At 44.9% G+C, this 13,013-nt stretch overlaps 1 protein-coding gene across 1 annotated transcript; it reads right to left on the reverse strand.

Moving 5' to 3' along the window:
• Nucleotides 1-300: 300 nt before the first annotated feature.
• On the reverse strand, nucleotides 301-7,726 carry mcm6 (minichromosome maintenance complex component 6). Its single transcript, XM_030782591.1, has 17 exons — nucleotides 7,629-7,726; nucleotides 7,009-7,155; nucleotides 6,589-6,699; nucleotides 6,118-6,367; nucleotides 5,762-5,927; nucleotides 5,339-5,484; nucleotides 5,096-5,246; nucleotides 4,557-4,698; nucleotides 3,683-3,824; nucleotides 3,434-3,541; nucleotides 3,097-3,252; nucleotides 2,514-2,642; nucleotides 2,035-2,196; nucleotides 1,687-1,822; nucleotides 1,239-1,433; nucleotides 723-862; nucleotides 301-426 (listed from the first exon to the last, which is right to left on the reverse strand). The coding sequence occupies exons 1-17, from the start codon at nucleotides 7,724-7,726 to the stop codon at nucleotides 301-303; spliced, it is 2,505 nt and encodes an 834-aa protein (XP_030638451.1).
• Between the last annotated feature and the right edge of the window lie 5,287 nt (nucleotides 7,727-13,013).

Genomic DNA, 13,013 nt, shown 5'->3' on the forward strand with positions numbered 1-13,013 from the left:
GCATAAATCTGAAAGTACTTAAAATGTCATAGTTAAATGTTTGAACCACTCTCTAGAAATCAAACAAACATATTTACACAGATATTGACCGGACTTAAAAGTTTTTTCTTTTTTTTTTAAACTAAAAGCAACCTTCCCTTGAAAACAATGAAACTGTCCTCTCCAGTCTGCAGCCAGACGTGATGCATACGTCAGCCTGTTTCTCTTGTTCACTGTCCTTTTCAGTACGTGCGAATAAACCGGTGTTACTGATCAGATCAGGTGTACACGCAGGGCAGAGGTCACTTTGGATCCCGGTCTCTAGTCCTCTAGAGTGTAGTTAGGATTCACCACCAAAACCACATCATCTGCCTGCATCGCCTCGGTTTGGCCGGACTCTGTGGATGCCTTCAGCCCGGACTGGGACAGCTCGATGAGGATGTAGTCCTGAGAGAGAGAGAGAGAGAGAGAGAGAGAGAGAGAGATGTAAAAAGAGAGAAAGTTATAGACCGCAGAAGGATGAAGAGAATGTAAAAAAAAGAAAAGAAAAGAATGTTAGAGAGGAAAGATGAAGAAACAGAGTGATGGAAAAAAATCAGAAAGTGAAAAGGTTAAGCCACTTAAGCGTAGCTCTCAAAGTTTTTAGTCTGTGTGTGAATGTGCTTAGGAGAATATTCTCTGTGTGTGTGTGTGTGTGTGCGCGCGCGTGTGTGTACGTGCGTGCGTGTGTGTGCTGAACTTACATAATGGACCAGTCTGTGGAGGACCTTCTCAATAACGGTCTTCCTGTTGATGAGCTCTGCCTCAGAGTCAATCTCAGACTCAATCTCTTTCAGATACCAGTTCACCACCGCACTCTTCTTCAGAGCCTCCTCATCCTCGTCTACAGAAACACACACACATGCACACCACTCCATAAGACCTTCCACATACGCTTGAATGTATTCATCCTCATATCAAGAAATCCTGCTTTGTGTGTGCTGGTGTGAGAACTGTCAGAGAATTTAGACCAAACTTACTATTTTCTCTTAACCTCTGGTATGTGTGCTGTACATCTGAAACCTATATTGCTTGCTATATGAGTTAGGTTCCTGTGTTGGTATAGGTGATGCTCTGTGTGTGTGTGTGTATGTTATTAGCTCTGAATGTATCCTGTTTGTGTTTTATATCAAAGCATTTCACATACAAGACTGTACCTGTCAAGTTGTGTGTGTGTGTGTGTGGGTGTGTGTGTGCGCGCGTGTGAAGACTGTACTCACTCTCTTCAGCTCTGCGCAGGTGCAGAACCACCAGGTTGGAGATGCGTTTGTACTCGGAGAACGACAGTCGGAGCGAGGATTTAGCCGCGGTCTGGCTCTCACCGTTCACCGCGTGGCCGTTCACCCCGTTGGTATGGTCGTGTCCGTTAACCTGTCCGTCGACCTGTCCGTTTACTCCGTTCGGTACGTCATGCCCTGTGACAGAGGCAGAGAGGGAGAGAGAGAGAGAGAAAGAGAGAAAGAGAGAGAGAGAGAGAGAGAGAGAGAGAGAGAGAGAGAGAGAACTTCAGTTCATTTCCGTTGAGTTCTTGGATCCCTGAATCCAATCAAAAGCTGGATTCGAAGTGTCGTATCTGACGAAGAAGAAGAAGAAGAACGCATCCTCTCATTCAGTCAGACGGGGCGCATGGGGCCTTCGGTTCCGGGCGTTTAAGGAGGAAGACCCTACCGTTCATCTGGTTGTCCTCCTCTTCCTCCATGGCCTCTTCCTCCTCCTCCTGGTCTAGGTTGACGTCAGGGGTCTCCACCCGAATGATGGATTTGTTGAGGAGCCGGAAAGCTTCCTTCACATGCTTGGGTTGGACCTGACAAAGAGAGACAAAGAAACCGTTTTAGACGCGTTTGAACATGATCTCTCCTACCCGACCCCCCTTCCTTTCAGCGAGCCCGAATGGAGAAAGTATGCTTAACGAACAGATATGGAATTTTCAGGATCATGACTGAAAGAAGAAAGCATCTGACTGAGCTCTAACCTCGAAACACACACGCACACACACACACACACACAAACCCCTACCTCGTCACAGCAGTGCATACGGGCCATAGCCTCAGACAGACGGATCATGCTCTCCAGCTGTCTGACAGTTATCCTCCAGGCCGACTTAGTGACTCCAGAGCCGTCCCTCTGCCTCAGACGCTTATACTGCTCCACCATGAAGTCCTCTGATTCTTTAGAGATCTGAATAACAACGATAACAACAACAACAACAACGTCAACAACAACATCAACAAGAACCAGAGACACGCGCGTTACATGTGCAACACCGAGAGACGGAAGTTCAATGCACATTCATGCTAGAAGTTTAGAACACCCAAAAACGTTCTGGAACTCTTTCAAAGTCTAACAGCACCGAGAGACAAGCTGTTCCAATGTCGCAGGCAGGTCAAACAGATTACATCATCCACCTAACCATGTATCTGCTGCCATCTGTTATCTCACGGTGACAGACACAGCATTAGAGCATCTGGTAAGGTGTTTAGCGTGTCACTCCTGACCTTGGGTTTGAACTGGCGGGCGAAGAGAAGGTATCTGCGGATCTCGTCCAGGGTGTAGAGTCGCTCGATGGAGTCCTGCACTCTGGAGTGCAAGTCGACTATACGTCTAGCAATGGCGTAATCTGTCACCTGCAGAGAGAGAGAGAGAGAGAGGTGTGAGTGAATGAATCAGGAGTCCTCCATAAACGAGAGAGCTCAAAAGACTTTTAACATTAGTTTTATAATCAGCAATTATCACAAAATCAGCAGTTACATACTAGAGAGAAGATACTACATACTACATACTAGAGTTACATACTGTACACAGCTTTAATATCACGCCTCTATAAACAGAAAAACATGCGCACACACACACACGTACACACACACACACACAAGTACACACGCACGCGCACACACACGTACACACGCACACACACATAAACACACATGCACACACACGCACACACGTACACACACACACACGCACGCACACACACACACACACACACACACACCCACGTACACACACACCCACGTACACACACACGCACACACACGCGCACACACACACGTACACACACACACACACACCCACACACACCTCATTACAGTCGTCCACCAGAATGAAGAACAGGTCGAAGCGAGACATGATTGGAGCCGTCAGGTTAACGTTCTGTTTGAGGGATTTGGAGCGGTCGTACCTCCCGCCCACCGGATTCGCCGCGGCAAGGATGGACGTGCGGGCGTTCAGAGTGGCCTACGGAAGAGTCCGGAACAAATCACTCCATCTACATTCAAAAAGCGACTACATCCCCAAACAACAAAACTTGCAGAAATCTTCCAATCCAATACGTTACAAACCAGACTCATTGCACTGGAGAGACCCCTGGTAGAGATAATGAATTAACTTGGGGGGGGGGGGGGGGGGTGTTGAATACCTTGACTCCTGCTTTGGTGATGGAGATAGTCTGTTGCTCCATGGCTTCATGAATAGCCACCTGGTCTCTCATTTCCATCTTATCAAACTCATCGATACAGCACACTCCCTACAGAATACGTTAACGACACGTTAACAACAGAACTAAAAACAGGACCAACTGTGACCTCAGTTCAATGTGCATTTAAGAGCGTTTGTATTTGGTTTCTGTGGATATAACGACCGAGCTGTTTATGTAATGACCACTCACGTTGTCTGCCAGCATGAGAGCTCCAGCCTCAATGACAAACTCGTGCGATTCCTCGTCTCGGACAACGGCGGCCGTGAGACCGGCAGCGCTCGACGCTTTTCCGCTGGTGTACACCGCTCTCGGACTGAACTCCTCCACGTGCCTGAGAAAGAGAGAGAGAGAGAGAGAGAGAGAGAGAGAGAGAGAGAGAGAGACAGAGAGAGACAGACAGAGAGAGAGACAGAGAGAGAGAGAGAGACAGAGAGAGAGAGAGAGAGAGAGGGACAGAGACAGAGAGACAGAGAGAGAGAGAGAGAGAGAGAGAGGGAGAGAGAGAGAGAAAGAGAGAGAGAGGGAGAGAGAGAGAGAGAGAGAGAGAGAGAGAGAGAGAGACAGAGACAGAGACAGAGAGACAAAGAGAGAGAGAGAGAGAGAGATTGATTAAGGTAGGCATGATACAGAAGAACTTATACTTTATGCTGCAGAAGCATTTCTCAGCTGTAACATGAAACACAGTTTAATCAAAACAGCCACGTATCTCAATCATCATTACATTTCCACAGAATAACAGCCCTACCGCTTCAGCATATACAGAGATATCCCAACTGCAACATTTAGAGCAATGAGACTTTATAGATCTGCCAAAACATTACAACTTCTGGCTGACATATCCAAATGTAACCTTTGAAATATATTTACAGTGTGTGTGTGAGTGTGTAAGTGTGTGTCCATGAAATAAAAAGTAGCATGATGTGAGCTGACAGTAGGATAACAATTCTTTGCTTTTCAGAAGCTGAGATTCTGGGATTACTCAGGACACTTTTTCTATGTTTAAACACACAGTCAACGCACTCCGCCGTACGCTGGGGAGTCAGGGCTCATGAGTGACACTCACTTGAGAAACTGGCTCTTGGCCGTGCTGGGGTCCCCCACGATGCACACGTTAATGTCACCCCTCAGGGACGTGCTCTCCACAGTGGTTTTGGGGACCCCTCCGAAGAGCATGAGCAGAATGCCTCTCTTCACCTCGTCGTTGCCTAAGAATTAAAAAAAACAAACAAACAAACAAACAAAAAAACCAATAACGTCAGTCACACACACACGCACTAAGTCACGTTACGTTCACTAACTGTTCAAATCTACTCGGACAGAACGACGTCACGTCTGAGAAATGACTCATGGTTTTATTCTAGCCACACTGGTACGTTCAAAGTGCACATACTGCCTAGGAAATGTTCCAGATCTCATTCCATTTCAAAACAGAGCTTTTTGGCAGCGTTACATAATGACATTACTGCTGAGGTTGAAACATCTGATGGAGAGAGCGGGAGAAAGAGAGCCTAAATACCGGACAGACCGAGAGGGGGGGGCGGGGGCGGGCTGAGCGAGATGAAGAGGAGGAGAGAGCGAGGGGAGGGGTTTGTTTAAACTGACCGTGTATGGTCGGGAACAGGCTGGTGCACAGGTTGTGGTACAGGTTCTTGTCTTGACTCATCTCAAACACTTTCTCCCACTCTTTCACCGACATCTGGTTCTTAATGCTCTCCGCCGTCTGTTCCTCATCCCGAATCTCCTTCCCACCAAACTGCAGCGTACAGAGCACGTTAGGACCGCAAATCCCACGACACGCATTGAGAGACAGACGCTTGCTCATTGGCTGGGGGCTAGTTGTCTTACCCTGGGATTGGTGGGCGTCACGTGACAAGCCAGGAAGGCCAGTTTGTAAGAGAGTTCTCTGACGCCCAGCGCTTTGAGCCCGCGTACGCCCTCGTTCTCGTAGCCTTGCGTGCCGGCGGTACGAGAGCTGGTCTCCGCACGTACGCCTGGTACACACACACACACACACACAGATTACATAAGCAACTCCAGACACTTAAAACTTTCTGGATTCTCTCATTTTAAAAAGAATCCAATAACACCTGATAATGTTTATGGATTGTTAAGTTAAACTGTATCCATTCGTTTTAATGAGACAAGTTCTTTCCCCTCACGCTTTGAATTCAATCTTGCAACAATCCTAAACAAAGCCATGGGCAATAGTTCTCAGACTCCTATAAATTTCTAAGAGTCTCTGTAAATTCGTTCTTTGGCGGTCAGTACCTGGGGTGGCCAGCTGGCCTACGTCCGGCACCACGATAAGTGAACCGATGAAGTCACACTTGTCTCCTGCCTGGGCTGACTCCACCGCCTCCGCCCGCAGGATCACCTCCATGCTGCGCGGGATGGAACCCCGAGGCAGCTCCGCCTGCGTCTCCTGGATACGCACCTGGTTACCGAGCACGAGACCAAACAGCAAAGCATCGTTAGCTTCAGAGAGTCGCATATCTCAGCATGGTAGAGGGTGAACTCTGAACGCACGAACTTGGGTCAAACATTCCCCTGCACACCCAGCTGAGGCTAAAATACTGAACAAGAGATCTAAGATCCTACAGGTTCACGAGCATCTGGGTTCAAACCTTCTGGAAGTCGATGAACTTGGACTTGTTGGTGTCCAGGAGGAAGCGTTTGCGGTTGTTGCAGACGGGGTTACGGCAGATGTTGGGTTGCGTGTATTTGAACTGCTGCTCCACGTCACGGATTACGCCCTGGCAGTCCAGGCACAGGAAGGTTCCGCTCACCAGCTCCGGATGGACCGGGTGGGTACGGACAACCTGCCCGCTGATTCTCGTCAGGGACCCGACCCGGAGCGTGGTCAGCTCACGTATCCTGGAGAAGGGCAGAGGACAGAGACCAGAGAGGTTAAAATGAAATTCGACGGCCTGGCTTTCCAATAACTGAATTGGGCTACTCACGGGTTGATGAACAAATATCGGAAAGTGACATTAGGGCTGTTTTCAAAGATGTTACTCTGTTGTATCACTTATTTGATGTCATAATCTACTGCAGCAACGAACCTCGTGGGACAGTTACAAAGCCAAACTGCTTACTTGTGTCTTGTCGGCAAATCCTGAATGGCAACATAGAATTCCTTGGAAACAGGAATGTTCCCATGATCCCTGGCAAAGTTTCTCACGGCCCGGCACAGGTAGGGATACACTCTAGGAATGAAACATAATAATCACACAGTGAGGGTTAGAACTCGTTTATGTCATCAAATGCAGACTGACAGAAGCACTGCCGTTAAACAGGTTCGTTTACGGAATAATACATGATGCTATTCCGTACAGTTTTACACTGTGAATCTTCACAATTAAGGAGTATTTTAATAACTGTAGCTTCAACAATGACTGAAAAACGTGTCCCTTTAAACAGTGTTGTTGTTTTTTAAACGCACAAAAGAGCGGTTAAAATGCCGTTTTAATTCTGCCGTTTCACGTTGGTTACTTATTGTAATTGGGTACTGGTACCTGTAAAACTCTTCCTGAACGGTGGTGGCGAGTTCCTGGTTAAACCCCTCCAGGTCCGTGAAGCTCACCAGCAGAGTGTTCCGCTCGGGCCGGATCAACTCCTCCGCATCCCGTAGGTACTTCACCTCGCCGTCGCTATTCTGAAACCTTTATCAGGTTGGAGAACGCATGTCAAAACCTAGTGAACGATGCGTTCGTATCTCCATGCTATCCACTAGCTTGTGCACTTTAAACTAAGAAATGAACTATGAGAACTTTCGTTAGGCAAAAAAAAAAGCCTCTCAAAGCAGGCTAACCACTGCAAATTCGATGGGTTTTGCGCCTACGCACAAAAGATACGCACAATTAACAAATTAGCTTTGCTTTTCTCGAGACAAATGGCTACCATACAACGACACTTCAACTAAAGTTACACCCTCATGCAAAGTTTTAAATCGCTAGCTATGCACAAGATTGTTAAAAAGCACAAATATATCGCTTAAACATTAAATATAATCTCATGTTTTACTAGCGCCAGAAAACTGCTGAATTACGCCTTAACCTTCGAAATGTTGCACTCAGTACACACGGTTAGTTTCAGAACAATAACAGGCTATAACCTAGCTGCAGTGTTTACTTACTCTTCCAAAAAAGCCTGAAATAACTTCTGGCATTTCTCTGCCAATTCGTCCTTGACCATCTGTCCAGGATTCTCTGCTGCAGGCTCCGCAAGATCCATCTTTTAAAATTATAATATCAAAGTTATAAGACAGTAATAGCGGTATTCTTCCTCTCCTCTCTAAGGCACTCTGTTGCACGAGTCTGGTTAGTTTTCGCGCGAAACAGTGTACCACGTGATTATTTTCGCGCCACCAGCAGCCAACCATGCTGTAGTATTTTGATACCACGCAAATGATTGGATGACCACGACCAATCGAACTCGAGTCTTTTTTCGCCGTCCGTGACGATTACAGGACTGGGCTAGAATCTTTTAAGACTGAACGTTGTGTGGTTGAGGCGGAATGTACGCCACAAAGGCAGAACCGTGCAAATTTCGCTAATCACATCTTGCAGAACTCCACATTGCTTTTGAAGAAAGCATACTCACGCGATGCTACGTAGAACAAGAAGGGTTTTTTCCCTTTTAAATACATGTTCATGTTATCACTGAAAAACCCAAAAGAAACCCATCACACAACGGGTTTCTCTCACCATTTCCGATTTTCACAGTGCAGAGGTATCTGTTATACCCATACAATCTATATTTAAAATATGCGGGCATTCTGAGGATTCCTAGAGACATGACCATGTGATCTTGAGAGAGAAAAAGTACAGAAAAACTAAACAGACAAATAAACAAATGCCCCCCCCCCCCCCCCCCCCCCCCCCAGACTGTTAGTCAGGTCAAATCCAAACCGTATGGCTCGGTTCGATCATACCCAGAACGCTTCGTTCATATTTGGAAAACAGTGTCCTAGTTAGCCGTCATAGATATCATCATCCATGGCAAAAAAGTAAGCAGTTCACCATCTCACCAGTGGAAGCCGCTGTTGAGCTTGCAATGAGATTAAAACAGTTCTTTAAACTTACTAACTCAACTAACTCTTACTCCAACGAGCACAAGGGGTCACTGCTATGTAAGACGATATCAAAACCTGAGAGGGACGGAGCCGGTACCTTAAGTTCCCCGCGACGTTGTTCTCACCTTACGTGGTAGCATTAGTGTTATAGAGTGAGTGTGATTACTGCAGGCTGGTAAGCCCAATTTCTCGAATTCCTGGCAACATTTCACGCTAATCACAGAATCTTCTCAACAGGTTCATCATACTTTATGTTGAGAAAAACAAAATGACAAAAAAGAAAACATACATTCAAAGACCTGATTGATTAATAAGTTAAGTATTATATTACAAAGATTGTGGAGCGCGATAACTAAGAGGCTAATGCTATAATAAGTCACGAGACTCCCCTCCCCTCCCATGGTGGTTCGTAAACTCGAATACGTACATATTATACACATGACAAAATACACCACTATAGACAGCACTCTGTTTCTATTAATACACCTGCCGTATACAAAGATGATTTTGTGTTTCTAAAAAACCAAATCCTGAGAGTAGTGATGGAGTTCATTCTAATTGGCGATGCCATCCACCTGTGTCGATGAGCGAGGTTTTGCCAGCGATGCCGCAGAAGCGACGCTCTCTAAACTTGGCAACATCTTAGTTGCGAAAATCATGCAAACAAACAGAAAACAAAAACTGTCCCAAAAAAAGACACATGAGAACAAAAATGTGAAACAGTCACAAATGGGAAGTGAAATAGTGAAGGCTAGAAAAACAAAATCAGAACATTTAGAAGGGAACAACAGGGGAGCTTAAATGAAAAATGAAAGTTTTCAGACGACAAGCAGCTTCTTTACAAAACTTGGTAAAGTCACTTTTTGTTTTTGTTTTTGTTTGTTTGTTTGTTTGTTTGTTTTTTAATCTCTAATGGTTATCGGCATTTGTGAGCAGATGCACCCCCAGTCTGGTCTGCTACCACATAACGCCACCAGTAAGACTTCCATGGCGAACGCCTCCAGAATGCAGTGGGTGTTTGTTTGTTTGTTTGTATGTTTGTTTGTTTGTTTTTGGACTCTCATTTCTGTTAATGTATTGTTATTCTGTTCCGACTTAACGTAGTTGTGCTGATATCCTTTCATTGCTTCACAAGTTATTTTTCTGTTTTCCCTTCTTGTTGAACACTTGAAACACCAGTTTCTGTGAGTGCTTTTCATTTTGCTTGTTTGCATTTTATTGGGTTTTTTTTCTGTGTGTGTGTGTGTGTGTGTGTGTGTTTGCTTGGCTGTGTTTTGTTTGTATTCTCCTCATTTCCAGTGGATCCTGTCAGTATCCTGTCAGTCTGAGGACTTCTTGTCAAGAAAAAAACTTAAGATTTGAAACCAAATGCAGTAAGTTTCATGTAAACAGGCTCGGTGAGTTACAGTACATGCTCTGAAATCAGTACATGAATCTTCTACACGGTGAACTTGATGTTTTGCTTGAACAGAGTTCGGGAGCCTTGACTGGTCTTACAACGCTGATAATAGCAGACACCGTTTTTTTTTTTTTTCCTTCTTAATCTTATCTTTGTCTGTATGTGCTGTCTTATCTGATGTAGTAGGAGACAGCAGAAACGTCACAAACATATATTTACTAGACTCAGGTTACGGAAGGCAAAAAACCAGAATTCTCAGTCAAGGTGTCGTGATAAACCACATCACACGTTGTGCTGTTAGGTCCCATCTGATATTGTGATGGGAAAAAAAAAATCGCGTGCCTCTAACTTTGTACAGTACTAATGCAATTAGTAAAATCAATCACACTACAAAATGCTACCAAATAAACCACAGTTCATTCTTCATACTGTGAGTCTATAGTTTCACAGACATATTGTTGCATTCTTTTCTGATTTCTGCAAAACTGTCTGTCACAGTTTTTTGGGGGGGGGGGGGGGGGGGGGGGGGGGGGGGTTCTGAAAGGGGGTTGGCCCAGGGTGGCATACAAGCTAAAATTGCTACTGTTGTTTGGATATTGAGAACATGAGTAAAATACAGACAGAGGGAGACAGAGAGGTGTGTGTATGTGTGTGTGTGTGTGTGTGTGTGTGTGTGTTTGCCTGGAGTGAGTGTACGTGTGTACGTGGTTTTAGGCGTACCCCAATACATGGTTTTAGTGTGAGTAACTTCTCCGACCGAAAACTTCTCTTACCACAACCCACCCACCCACACACCCACCCACCTGAAATCGCAGCGGTTGACTTGATACGTTCTTTGGCGGCACTTTCAAATTTTTAAACCTACAGTGGTCTTGTTCTTATTGGTGGATTAAAAAAAGGAAGTGAGAGGACGTTACCAAAGCCAACACACCTCAGGATATGAGGGAGGGGTGCTGTCACCTCTGTCTATGACTTGACAAAATTTGTAGACAGTGAACTGTGCCTTTGTTTGTACAGTTAATGACTGTGAATCACAGTTAGCATCACTGGTGTTTCGCACATATTTCATATTATCTCACATCTAGTAGTAATTCCCTTTAGGTTGTATGTAAGTGTGTGTGTGTGTGTGTGTGTGAGAGAGAGAGAGAGAGAGAGAGAGAGAACTATTAACCTCATATCTCTTTCCTTGGAGGAGAGAGAACATTTTGCGGTCTAACAGAGTTGCTACACCTTAGCATTATGTTGCGTTAGTTTTTGGTCCTTTTAATTTTTTTTTTTTCTTGCCGTCACATCTGAGTGTTGAGACACAGCATTAGAGGAGTCTGTGAGTGAAACACCTAGACCAAGGGTGTCAAAATCCTGTCCTGGAGGGCCATGGTCTTGCTGTTTTTCTCGTCGACCGACTAAATCCAATCTCTGATTGGCTGAAGAGCGTGCGGACCTGTTTTCAAGATGAAAATCAACAGGTAACTAAGAGGTAAAAACAAAAACCAGCAGTACCCTGGCCCTCCAAGACCAGATTTTGACACACGTGACCTAGACAGACTGTATATGCAAAATAAGTGAACTCTGGGTTAACTTTGTGATGTATTGTATTTGCTGATCACACAAGGCCTAAATCACATGGCATTAGTCTTAACCTGTGTGTGTGGTGAACCTCTCTCCTCTCTCACTAGGTCAACACTTAGTCTTGTATGACCTGATACGGTTTAAAAACACCGGACAGACAGGCTTGCTTCACACACAGGCACAGTACGTTCCACACACACTTCCGAGTGGTAGTGCCAAAAGCGTTATTAAATACACCTGCGTGAACGAAACACACGCGTGCATACACGAGCATGTTGTCCTGACTCCGCACCGCAGGCGAAAGCGTCTAGACATTGTCTTTCCTCGGGGCGCCTGAAGGTTGTGCATTTCACAATCGGCGGCGGTGTGAATCCCGACGGACTCGTCTGACATTGTGGTTGGAGATGGAATGATCGCATTAATCAGAGGAATCCCGACACCGCTTGAGTAACCTCGCAGTCAATATCTCCACCTAACCCTTCAACTGTGAAAGAAAAGAGAGATGCTTATCTGGCCTTGAAAACAAGAGTACGTCATCAATGTTTTTCGCTTTCGTTTATTGCACTTTAAGAACATCAGATAGGATAATCAGATGTTTGCATACAGCAAGCATGTTTGTTTCAGTCTTAAAACATATTACGTACTCTACTGTACTCTACTGTTCCATACTATGCTGTACTGTACTGTACTGAACTATACGCACTGTAACATACTGTACTATACTGTTCACTCCTGTCCTGTCCTGTCCTTTTTGTTATTTGCTGGCATTGCGTTCTATATGTTATGACAACAGTTTGTAAAATTCTTTTTGCCCTTTGTTGCCAGTGTATCATATGGGTGTATCATTTTATGAATCATAATATATTATATTTAGTTTGTTTAAAAGGTGATTTATGACTTTTTTTTTTGTTTGTGAGACACAAAATATTGAATAGGAGGTGTGTTCTGTATCATTGCATGAAATTGATGTTTGTAATATCTGTCAGTTTCAGCAGACTGATGCCTTGTTATTGACTTGTGAGAGTCTCTGGTCACGCGAAGTTAGTGTCAGGATCTTATGTAATGCATTTCTGCTTCTCAGCTTTGCATTTACCCATGGTTTCTAAGAAATACATCAGAAAATCACATCATCCATGGGACGTGTTTGTACGCATACTCACGCATTTTTCATATTTCTCCATGTTGCACTACTTTTGCTGAGAGAGAGAGAGAGAAAGAGAGAGAGAGTGAGACTGACTCTGTGTGTGTGTGTGTGTCTGTGTGTCTGTGTGACTGTTAGACAGAGAAAAAAGTGGGGTCGAGTTTTTAAGACTTTCCATTCTGGAGTGAATGTCTTAAATGGGAGAGAAATGATGCTATGATGTTGCAGTGGGTGTTAGCAAAGGCCTGAAAAAGTGAATTAGAATTAGCAAGAAAGAAAAAGAAGGAGGGAGAGAGAGAGAGAGAGAGAGAGAGAGACAGAGAGAGAGAGAGAGACA

The sequence above is a fragment of the Chanos chanos genome, chromosome 8 (genome assembly GCF_902362185.1).
Source record: "Chanos chanos chromosome 8, fChaCha1.1, whole genome shotgun sequence".
NCBI lineage: Eukaryota > Metazoa > Chordata > Actinopteri > Gonorynchiformes > Chanidae > Chanos > Chanos chanos.